This window comes from Haliotis cracherodii, unplaced genomic scaffold, assembly GCF_022045235.1.
Source record: "Haliotis cracherodii isolate W230 unplaced genomic scaffold, xgHalCrac1.p SCAF_2, whole genome shotgun sequence".
Lineage (NCBI taxonomy): Eukaryota > Metazoa > Mollusca > Gastropoda > Lepetellida > Haliotidae > Haliotis > Haliotis cracherodii.
Genome location: NW_027266275.1, coordinates 10,017,954 through 10,031,073, shown reverse-complemented (window position 1 = coordinate 10,031,073; position 13,120 = coordinate 10,017,954). Strand labels below are relative to the sequence as shown.

At 37.8% G+C, this 13,120-nt stretch overlaps 1 protein-coding gene across 4 annotated transcripts in view; it reads right to left on the bottom strand.

The window, feature by feature from the left end:
* The window catches only part of LOC139469750 (pro-neuregulin-1, membrane-bound isoform-like), a 152,057-nt gene that overhangs the window by 43,520 nt on the left and 95,417 nt on the right, over positions 1 to 13,120 (bottom strand). For all 4 annotated transcript variants that reach the window (XM_071252026.1, XM_071252025.1, XM_071252024.1 and 1 more), the window contains exon 3: positions 10,733 to 10,842. In XM_071252026.1, the coding sequence (XP_071108127.1) occupies positions 10,733 to 10,842 (110 nt within the window). The remainder of the gene's footprint in view (positions 1 to 10,732; positions 10,843 to 13,120) is intronic.

The window sequence follows — 13,120 nt, the reverse complement described above, 5'->3', positions numbered from 1 at the left end:
AATCAAAATAACACATTTAGCATCGATAAATCTCTTGCTTTACTATGTGTACCTTATAAGACATGCTTGATATTTCATGTCCTGCAGTTAACTGGTGTTTTAGCTGATAAAAATTCCACGTTAAAATGATAAAGAATTAGTGAAGAAATTTGACGTAACTTTTAGATCACATATAAGTGTATGAGTGATCAGGAAGAAGAGGGTGAATAACCTTTGTTGATAAAAGTGAGCACTGAGTTCATTGACATCAACTGTAAAACAAATTTAAATTTCATAGAAGTGATATGATGACTACAAAGAGGTGCAAACTTGAACAGCACCTTTTATTGAGCTACCTGGCTGACAGTCTATACTGTAACGCCATTATGGACATCCACCCTGTTTTATTTATTTGTTTGTTGTTTATGGTTTGTTGTTTTATGCTGTGATATTCCAGGTATATGAAGGGGGCCTGTAACCAACCGCATCTGGACCAGACAATCAAGTTGTTGACGTACAATGACACATAATCAACCAAGTCTAAAAGTCTGTCCACCTGGATGCCGTTGTTCAGAGCGATCTTAGCGCTAAGGTGATCGTAACTCCCATACCTTAACATAGACTTATGACAGTCGTAGCGCTAAGGTTGTTTTCTACAACGGCACCCTGATCAATTAATTTGTCACTTAAGATGGCTGGGGACCAAATCCGACCCTGCTTGCCCATGGGACTCATTTGAACTTTGGCTGGTATCTGGACCAGACAATCCAGTTGTCATATTGTGAGCAACGATCCATACGATGACATGCAACCAACCAAGTCTGACATCCCAGTCCATTTGGTCACCTCTTATGACCAGCATAGGTTGCTGGGGACCAATTCTAACCCTGCTTGCCCATGGGACTCATTTGAACTTTGGCTGGAATCTGGACCAGACAATCCAGTTGTCATATTGTGAGCACCAATCCATACGATGACATGCACCAACCAAGTCACCAAGTCTGACATCCCAGTCCATTTGGTCACCTCTTACGACCAGCATAGGTTGCTGGGGACCAGTTCTTACCTGGCATCCCCATGGGTAATATACATTTTAGTCAGCAATGACAGGTTTTGGTTCTGGTAATTCTTCTGATGTGGAATCTCTTCAAAGGATGCTTCTTTGAGGTATATTATTCAGCCAGAAACATCAAGAGAAACAGATTGATCATGGCCTCTTCCAAACAGCAATGAGTCCTGTAGTACTTTGATACAAACTTATAACAGACCACTCAGTGCCACTGGGTCTTGAAACCAATTACAACAACAGTCGAAAGGCATGTATAATACCTCCTGCGGTTAATTTCTGACAGATTGTTTACTTAATCAGATATTGATGCCAATTTCGATATCAAGACCGTTAAGGCGCCAACACTTTATCTTCATGTCAATAGTAGTTCAGGGAAACTTTGTGATAGATTGCAACAATTCCTGGCAGGGGATATTGAAAAAATAACCCTGAAAGAGTATCCAAAAGGCTGGCTCGTTTGAGTAAAATAAACAAAATAACCACATACTCTTTACATTACAGGTTTGTTCACAAGGGACATGCCTTTTTTAACTTTACAAAATTGATTTTGATATTTTCACTGCTGAACAAGCATATTTTTCTTTTTCTTAAATAACATTTGATGAGTATTTGAAACACAAGATATACCACTAAATTAATATAATATTATCTGTTTCAACTGGTGTTAAAGACTTCAACTCAGGTGAAGAAAGAAAGATATTTTCCATTTCCTAAAAAACATTTTTAAAAACAAAATTTGTAAAAAATTTAACTAACAACCTTCTTGAACATGAAATTATTTCAAATTGGATGACCCATGCACTGGATGACCTTCTCACCATCACGCAAACCAGACTCAATTCATTCCAGATTTACCAAGATTCCATAATCAAATCACAGGCTCCACAGAAGCCCTTGAAAATCTCCCACCAGCTTCTAAGAGCAGGGACCACTCTTCCAGAAAGCTTGAATTTCATGCTCAATTACTTGAACACTGAGATCAAGTATTTAGCAGTAATGCTAGGATTATCTTGTCCAGGGGTCACTTCAGCCTGTTGACCTCTACAGGGAAAAAGAATGCCTCACTTTTAATGATCCTGCAAAATATACTACTAAATCCAGATTACTAGCATCCTGGGGCCCCTCCCCCCCCAAAAAAAATTTAAATTATTTAAAAAAAAATTCTGAACTTGCTAGAGAGAAATAGGTTTTTGTTCTATTGTAGGAATAAGATGGTCACACTAAAATTGTTATGAAAAGATACTTTGGGGTTTAATTGCCTTAAAGATATAATGGATAGCGAGGGGGGCACAGGTGGCCCAGTCGTCTATAGATTGTGGGTTCGAATCCCGGTTTGCCCCAATTATGTTTCTAGGTTTGTCAGCACCATACCCGTTCACTGAAGTGGTAAACATTTAATGCTTGCATCACTTCGGGCTTTCCTCCCACATTAAGCTGACATGCTGTGATATAACTGGAATACTGTTAAAAGCGACGTTAAACCCAACTCACTCACTCTCCATTACCTGATCCTGGAGAATCTAGACTTGCCACACTATCATAGACTTGCGACAGATTGTCTGGTCCAGACTCAATTATTTACAGACCGCCGCCATACAGCTGGAATATTGCTGAGTGGAGAGTTAAACAAGAAACAAACAAACAAAACTTTGTATTACACAAATACCAAAAAAAAGAAAACATTAAATTGTGTCACATCTTCATCACCTCTTTTGGTCATAAAAGAAGCGTATCCACTTACAAGTCGGAGGGAGCAATAACAGAATCAAAATAATACATTTTCTACTGCGCAGGAAGAAAGATATTCTCTGAGATTTATTACATGCCGAATACCTGGAAATACCATATGGTATTCAGATACTACTTCTCAAACAACTGTTCATGGTTAACATAAGGCAAACCCTGAGAGTACTTGGTGTGGATAATTGAATTGACCTGTATCGCGTTCCCCTAATCATTAATCTAAACAAAACTGGCCATATTAATAACTGCAAATCTAACTTGCGAATAAACATCGAAATGGAAGCAGGTTTTTCAGCCAATGACCATGGTTGTGCTATAGAAGAAATCAGTGTCATCTCAAGAAAAATTTATGACGACTTTTGATAGATCTTGCAGACATGTGCACTTGAAACTAAGGTCACAGAGTACAGTCTCAGTTTGACAATCCTATTCTCAATTCAACTTGCCTATCAAATCCAAATTATCACGAATTTGTTTTCCATCATCCATTGGTAGACAAGCCGTCTAGCATCAGTATTTAGGGAAAGTCTCAAACCATCTAAAGAACATATTGCCACCTGAACTCAACTGATGCTGAATCACTTTCTGAACTGGAAGCCAAGAAGGAGTTCCTGACAAGGATGCATATCTGAATATTAACCAATTTGTTTACGATTAATTGATTGTTAAAAATGTTGAAATGTATAAAACATAATTTACTAACTGGTTGTGGAGTTTATGAGATGACCCCCAATTCTCGACCATTGTGGAGATGTTCAGAGTGGTGATCAAAGGCTCAGTTAGCGTGAAACTTTTACGATCAAGTAGCCCCTTGACTTGACACACTTACCCAACCAGATGTCGGCACAGCGCAATGCATGTACCAGTTGTCTAAACAGATGAAAATGCAATTTTGTCTACAGTCTCCTTCACCTTGCCCAGTCCTGCAAACTCCCATCATGCATTTGGACTCTGATCAAAGACTTGGATACTTGGTAACCATTCTGAGGCCCACCAGGGTAACCGTCTCTACATTCGACTTCAGATGTCCTGGGGAGAAATTGCTTCTCCTTGAGAGATATAACTGGACTTGTAGAATCCAATAATTGAATTCACTCATTTGACTTTCTGCTTTAACTTAAAATATATCAATGTTCAGTCTGTGGCAAATAAAGATATATTAACATTCTTGAAGAAATTCTAACATACTGAAGAAAATTAAAGTGACTTTTTTAAAGCTGAAGACAGCGATGTGCGCATACAGACTTCATTTAGCAAATTGGGTTTGTACTTTGAGGGGACAAGATGCTGAAAAGAAGAATCATTTGTCTTTCTGGTATAGCTTTCTGAATGTTGAATGCACTGGCTTACTGTTAGCTTGAGCTTAGCACTGCACCAATGTTTGTCTATTTCATCATATGAGGTGACTTCCGACGTACTTATATGTTTGAGATGTTGAACACAGTGACACCAAATGTTTCATTATATACTGAAAGAAAATGTTACAGATATGAATATTTGGGGGCTATTTTTTTGTAGTGAGTGAGTGAGTGAGTTGGGTTTAACGCCGCTTTTAACATTATACGGAAAGCCCGAAGTGATGCAGGTCTCCATTTACCACTTCGGTGAAACCAACGAGCACGGGTATGGTGCTGACAAACCTAGAAACATAATTGGCGTTAACTGGGATTCGAACTCACAATCATAGGTTTCTGGCGTGCCCAATGGACGCAACTCTGCACACTGAATTGTGGTGCCTTAGACGACTACCCGTGTCCCCCTTTTGGTAGTGAAAACTGAGTACACAATTTCCTAAAAATATCACCCAAAATATTCATGTTCCCAAATTTCTATCTCCGAGGCCCAAGGGAATATATTGAAAATGAATCCGGTTCAAATCTAGAATGATTTGGCAAGCTAGATTGCTTCAGATCCCAGAAATTAAGCATTGGTCTAGGATTCATTTGGATTTTAGTTTTCATTTTATAAAAAAATATTTTTAAATATGATGACTTTATTCTGGGACTAAGGTTAGTCTGAACAATCTCTTATACGATTTTTACAACTAATACTTAGCTATCAGTCAATGTCAAGGAGGTTTTGGCCACTATAACATGATAAATGATCAAAATATATCCTGCTTCTTATCTACAAAGACATTTCCGGTAATTCTCATTCTGTTTCCAAAAACATCAAACGTACCAACTTAAAAATAGAGAAAAAAGCTTGTATACATCTATTTTTGTTTCTCTCCAATTTACGTTCTCCATCAGTAACACACAAACGTGGAACAATACATTGGTGTTGTGATGGTATCTTGTCACAATGACACAATCAGCAGCCTCATCACAACATGCAGGATACAGACTCCGAGGCCTTCGTCCGTCCCTGGATTAAGTCCATGGTGTAGATGGCTGTCTTACACCGTCACAGACGTGCAGATAGCTGGAGTCAGAACCAATTAGAACATGGGTACTGATCCTGTTTAGTGTAAAAGATGCAGGCTTCAATAGCGCTACTACCTAGGAGTGAGTTGGGTTTACCGCCACTTTGAACAATTTCTGTTATATCAGTGTATGTCAGCTCAATGTGGAGGTACAAAGGGAGACATGTGAACACATGTGAAATCCATGATCAGTGAATCCTGACACAACTAAGGGATGCAACTCTGCAAAGTAAATGGTGGCACCTGAAAGGGCCACACATGCCACTCTCAAAGTGACGTAATTTCAATTTGGGACCTTTAGTCAGTTGTCTTTTGCAGCTTAGTAATAAGAAATGTGAGTAGCAGACTACAAGTTGGCCCTAAACTGGGATTAAAATCCATGATCAGTGGATCCTGATACAGCTAAGGGATGCAACTCTGAAAAAGTAAATAGTGGCACCTGACACCTGAAAGGGCCACACATGCCACTTTCAAAGACACGTAATTTCATTTGGGACCTTTAGTCCATAGTCTTTTTCAGCTCAGTAAAAAACAAATTGCATGCAGCAGACAAGATGTCAAGTTGAATCTAAAATGTGAAATCATGTGCGAATACAGATTGTCAGTCTGTCTCAAGAAAACATGGAGACAGCTGGTTCTGCTTTCGTTCTTTACTGCTGTTCCTTTGTGAAAATACCAAACACTGACTGGCGTCATATCTAGCAAAATGCAACTTTTACAAGAATTGAGCACGACTTTCGTAAACAGTGAAGTTTTAATTTACACTAAGGTTTTTTTATTGACATTTAACGTTAATCTTTACGGCAAAATATTTGACTCATCTTTCGTTTACACAGGTATTTAAAAGTTCTTTTACGCTAAATAGTACACCCCATCAGAACCCTCCTAGCAAATGACATGCTCTCCGTCAGCATGACAACACAAAGTGTAACTAAAGCAGTAGTTACCAAAACAACAAAAGCGATCTGCTCTAGTTCCAATACAGATGAAGTCAAAGGATTACGTCTATGGAGACGACACTTACAATTGTTGTACCTGCCAATTACCTAACTATTAGCCTCCCGAACAATGCATACATAGACTACAGATAGTATCAGAGGCTATTCTAAGAGCTTGCTTATCCTTGAGATTCAAATGAGTCTGACGAGACGCCATGCACCAGGAGTGCCGTGGCAAATTGGACGAGATGCGAAGTGTGTCAACATCGTTTGGGCATCGATGTCAGGAGGGTTTAATATGTTGTAGAACAGCTCAGACAAATAGGACTTAGTGCTGAGTGGCTAGACATCAATAAGACAAACTTACAGTCCTGGGCCCACTTGCACAAAGTGATCTTAGCGCTAAGATGATCGTAACTCCCATACTTCAGCATAGGCTTACTACAGTCTTAGCGCTAAGATCGCTTTGTGCAAGTGGGCCCTGACCCCCAGACTGATACCATCAGTTTCTTGTCCCCCACACCCTGGGTAGCTTAGTGACCATATTGTGTGTCGACTCCATGTGGTCTGAGACCCGTGAAGATCCGGGGTAGAATAGGTCTTCAGCAACAAATGCTTGCCGTAAAAGGCGACTATTCTTGTCGTAAAAGGCGACTAACGGGATCTGGTGGTCAGGCTTGCTGACTTGGTTGATGCATGCCATCAATCGCACATTGTAAGGATCGATGCTCATGATATTAATCACTGGATTGTCTGGTCCAGACTCGATTATTTACAGACAGCTGGAATATTGCTGAGTTTGGCGTTAAACAACAAACCAACCAACCATGTGGTCTGTCGTCCATTCTTCAACACTTGAAGTTGTGAAGCTTATAACGACTGGACTGGTGACTGACAGACTTTGATCACAGATGTCCGTGTTTTTGTTGCTTTCCACTACACTTAGACTTGCACAAGGCTCTATAATAATTCTTAGTTTAAATCATAATTTCTAGATTATGTAAATAATAAGAACAAGTTGTCACTATAAGAGACTGGAGTCCTTAGATGTCCACATATCTAGACTTGCCTATTAGGAGTATAGAATTACGACTCATCCATAGACTAATCTTTCAGTACAGCTTTGGAGCAAGGCTATACTGCACTCAGCAATATTCCATCCAAATCACTGTAGTTGTAAATAATCAAGTCTGGACAAGACAAGTGATTGATATTGTTGGCCAACTCCAACAGAATATGGTGACATGCAATCAGACAAGTCAGGCATCCTGACAACCTGCTCCATTTAGTACAATGGACATTATGGACAACAAGCATAGGTTCTGAAAGTTCGGTCCTAGCCCAGTTCAGAGACAGTGAGGGGATAAGCGTGATCCATTCATCATCCCTAGACAAGGGAGTAAACTGATTGTAATAGTCCTGTTTCCATCCTTGCTGAAATAGGCTGGAATTTCTAGGCTGGGGTCGTAGCGCCACCAGTGGCTATTACGAATCCCTTCTATGTCTCTCCTACTGACCAATCAGATTCCTCCTCTCATATCACTTGCATTTGCTTCAAACAAAATGCCGGTGCCCAGTAAACACGATCTGGTCGATAATCAAAATCTATATTGAGATAAAACTGTGCGAAGAGCATCAAATCATGTGAGCACCTTGATTAATATAAACATAAAAAGATTTAGAAAATGTCTGTTTTTCATGCTTTTCAAATCCTGCAATAGATCCAAATCTGCCTGGCAGTTTACGAACCAGATGTTGATTTCATTACGTAATTTTTATTGGACTATGCATAGACTTGTTAGTCTAGCCAAAATATAAACTCCATAATTCCATCCTAGTTCGGCAAGGATGGAAAGTGGACTTTTATATACAGTCCCTTGCCTCAGGAAGATGGATCCACTAAGCTAAAGGCACCTAAATTCAATGCATAAAGTTGCGTCCCTTACATGTGCCAGGATCAGCTGATGTGGGTATAAATTCCAGATTTGTCCTGATTGTTCTTGGTTTGTCTGCACCATAGTTGCGACCTGTTTCAATTTGGATTTTCCTTCCACATGGATCTGATACATCATGATATATCCTTCTAGTTATCTTAAAATGTAGAAACTGTAGAAAAAGTCTTTTTAATTCAGCTTTAGTGTTTTGGTTATAAAAAAAATCCAGTAATATGGCTGTTATATTACCTAATTAAATTGTGTATTCAACGAACAGATTCCAACATGCCATCAGTTTAAAATAGGTTCAGGAGGAAGCACTAATCAGATCATAAAATAATAAATCAGTTCATAATGCGCCTCCTATCCAATCATCAAGTAGTTGCTGATGGCTCTACGTACACACACACAAGAAACAAAAAAATACATAAAAGCACTTATTCATGTGGAGTGCTGGAGATTTAGTTCGCCTTGAACACACTTATAATCAGACAGCAGACTAGAGTATGTTATATATAAAACTAGACATGGTATTTCAGGAACAAGAATGTGTTCGGTCTTGACTGAAAGCTGCTTAGCGTGCAATCAATGAATAATGTTATAATTACACTCAAGGTCAAACAATGGCAAATGAAAATAATACTTTTATTGCAACAATCCAATTTTTATCAGTAAACTAAATAATGCAAGATCACTCAAGTGAATGTGGCGAAAAAACTCTGAAAAGAAAAATGTAACATAGAGCTTAAACAGTGTCTCTTGGGAGGGTGCGACTTTTATGTCATTATCTTTAAACAACTCCTAGCATCAGGCAACCCTGTAGGGAGCTGACCTGTTTCCTCGTCCTAACAGAGCGACCCCCCATTTGCACTGGTGATGAAGTGCCTCTGATCTACATGAATCTTGCGTCATGCACATGGTCCATTTATTCACAGTCACGATTCAAATCACACAATACCCTACATCAAATTAAGTGAAGAACTTTTTATACAATGGCAGAAAGGAAAAGAACATCAATGTACAGTTTTTAAGTTATATGTAGTTTTCTAGAAACCGTGTCTAATTTAATGAATTAATTTTGTTAATGGAAAATGAAGAATGCCTTAGACAGATATTCCTCGAAATATTTAAAATGATCACATGATCATTAGTAATTGTGTTTCTGTGAATCACTAACATCAACAGTTTGTTTGTGTGTACTTTCAGTAAATAAATCTGGTTTTAAAGTCAAAGTCTTCAGTATCAGCAACATATTAGGGATTAATTTTTTTGGCTTCATTTACAGATCTGCTGACCATAAAAACTGAAAATTTAGAAGAAAAAAATCAAATCAAACTGACGAGGTTTTTTTATACCGCCAATGGTAAAGATCACTGTGACAATAAAAAATATTTTAAGGGACTTTTAGGATTAAAAAAAATGAAATCCAAACATAAATCATCATTACAAGTCAGATTAAAGATTTAATATATATAAATGACCCAAACCAGGCCAATATGATTTAAACACCTACTAATCCTAATCAAACTACTTTAAGATGATTAAATCCTGCACAATTCATTTGTGTTCTGACCTACCAAGCAAAATTTTTTCCTTCAAAATTAGTAAACCTGCACCTACAATACATGCTATCTGTGGACAATAGTGTACACTCAGCCAGACCATGCATGGTGATCACATATCTCTTACAACAAGCATGGCATCTGATGTCTGTTCTTCCCTGAAATCCCAACAAGCTTGTATTTGTTTGTTTGCTCTACACTTCAGTCAGCAATATTACAGCTATATCAAGCTGGCCTCTAAATAATCAATCCTTTGCCTGAAAAGACGGTCATTGATAGTTTGAACAACATCCCACACCCCAGGGTACGATCGCAATACACAAGCAACTGAACGAAGACAGGCCACCAGTGCCGGTTGAGTTGTGACAATAGAGTACCAGGGCCCAATTCTACTGAGGTTGGTTTAACTCTGCTTTTAACAGTACCGTATTCAACGTAATAAGCGCCCCACTCTAATAAGCACACATGGTGATATTTGTTAATATATTGGCTAGTGAACAATCGCTATTAGCACCCCTTCCGATTGATCAATGTGCACAAGACTTATATATTTGTATATAAAATGTGTGTTATATGCATTCTTAATTATGTGAAATTAAATTCTTGAAAAATATATCTGTGGTATATAAACATTTCAGGCTGTCAGCATAAACCACGAAATTTACGATCTTTCAACTCTGTTGTTTTCAGGATAATAATATTCTGATAAGAGCCCCCTATTTCTAATTTTGAGAGCGCCCTGGGCGCTTATTATGTCAAATACGGTATTTCAGTCCTATCAGCTTTTGAAGCGAGGAAAACCAAAAGTGATATAGGTATTAAACATTTACCACTTCAGTGAGTGAAATCCACGAGAAGGTGTTGAGACACCAAGAATCATTATCAGTCGTGAATCATTATCAGTCATGAATCATTATCAGTTTGAATCCAGGATTCAAGCCCATCAACATTGGTGTGAAACCCACAAACCTGGGTATGGTCCTGACAAACAGGACCTATTCTCATCAGGGGTAATATAAGTGAAGCACTTGTAACAACGTTGTACATCCAAGTATGTGTTTAACATTATAAGAGGAACTTACCTTCAACCCGCACTGTAATATTGTCAGAGCCCTTTGCATTGGACGCCAGGCAGACATAGTTTCCTTCGTCTTTCTCCGATGCTTTGAAAATTTGTAAGCGTGATGATCTCCTGAGAACAAATTCAGAAGGTGTGACATAGTGAACAACATATTTTTCAGATTTTGATGTTTCATAAATTTAATAAAATCATATTTATTCAAACCTCATAAAATCTATTTTAAAAAATACAAACTCTCTTACCATCTTTCAAAAAAGAAGCAATTTCTGTATACAACCTCCAGATTCATGTATTTTAAAAAAATGAAACAAATCATAATTAATAATCTATTTAAAATAAATTCCATCATTCTAAGCGAACAAAATGTGCACTATTTTGAAAAAAATATTTTTTTCTGATAAATAAGTTTTCTCCCTTTAACTCTTACTTGGAAATGTACATACAGCCATCATATGAAATATCATTATGCCATAATGGCAAATGTAAAGAAAACAGATATATATTATGATACTGTTTGCAAAACCTCAGCCAGTTTACAGTTTTCCTACAACCAAGACATTTCCACCTTTAGAAAATATATACTCCCAGCGAATGCCATGACATAAACTTTGGAACTTGAAACGCAATTTATTGCAATGGCCATATTACTATTCAACACATAACAACATGCCCTTCCCCTTCCCCATGTGTTAGCAACATTGTATCATGTCAATTGACCACATGTGTTTAGACTACAGAACTTGCACTTTCCCAGTGTGTCTTCCCCTTTATTGCATATGCAAAACATACCATTCATCCTTATGTGATTCCTCGAAAACACCACGACTTGGATCTGGCTGAATTCCAAAGAGGTAAAACACACTGTGATAAGATTTTATCTTCAGGGTTTTCACTGATGTTGTAACACATCATTTTATTGCCTTTGATTTTATCTTTGCAACAGACTGGAATTTGTTATTTGTAAATTACCTCCTAAAAATTTCAACACAGTGCAAGCTCAATAAAAAAGAACAAGAAAGTAAACGCTGTTTTAACATATCTCGGACAAACTCCACAACCAAAGGGCAAAATCCCTGAAGAGATGCTTGTCTTCTGTGCTGTATAACTACTTGCGCTTAAGGCTGACATTTAAAAAAATGACACTGATTCTCTTGATATGATCTTACAATAGCTATACAAACTTCAAAGATATCACTTTATATCTAAGAATCTCTTATTACAAAATAGTCATCATGTATGCAAATTTGATTTGTTTTACAACAGCCAAAGAAACGTAAGTGAGGGGAGGTGAAATTCTATTAGTCCGGACTGATGCCAATTTATAGTGCTAGCTCACTGATTTACCATGCCACAGTTTAACATGAATACCCCACTCAGACACAGTATACTGATTCCGAGCCGACCAGTCCTTGTTTTAGCCCCTTAATGCAGAGCGCCAGACAGGGCAACAACAAGTACCATCTTTTAACGTCTTTTGGTATGACGCGGCCGGGGATCGAACCCCGGACCTTCCGCTCTCCGGGCGGACGCTCTACCACTAGACCATAGAGGTGGTCAGAAACATAAGTATTTCCGGATGGATTCACCTGACAAGAAACCGGGATATTATTCATGGATGGTGGCCGTATCTTGTCGAAATACAATTCTGTAATTATGTGTTTTGGAAGCAAAGAAGTCAACAACACATACAGTGAAAAAATAAACACAAACACACAAGAAAAACCTGTAAAGACATACAGTATGCATTCTAGCACAGAAGTTTATTATTCCAATTGTTTTGAAACCATGGAAATTAATATTCTTTATTAGTTTCCATATTTCAATTTAGATTTGCATACAACATAGCTTTTATCAAGTGGTTACTGTATTTTATTTAGAAATGCTTAAGACTTATTCATTATTTGTTCATTCTGCTCAAGAGTAAGGAGTCTGAAGACAAATTCGTCCTTAAAAACATATAGGGACATCAGGCTCTGTAGCTTACCTTCATTGTCTGTTTCATATTAGCAAAAGCCTAAATTATTTCAAATCATATCATGAAAGGTAAAAATATTTCACAGTGACGCTTTCGTTGCACCCATTAAAATCATATTTGAATTCTATCAGCAATTTTTGGAGATTTTAGGGTCATATACACAAAATGTCTGCTTTGTCTACACAGTTGTATCAAAACAGATGTCAAATATACAGTATGAGTAGAGTTTGGAAGATTATGTGTAGGTACAAAAGATATTACGATAGGGTAAAAAAACTAATGACTATCAACATGTTAGTTTGCATCAGTGGACATCAACTTTCACAATGACACATAAACAAATGGATCGGAGAGATAAGGCCTTTTGTCTTCTTGTGACGCATGGTGTGAAGTTATATTTGTCGCGTAGGTAAG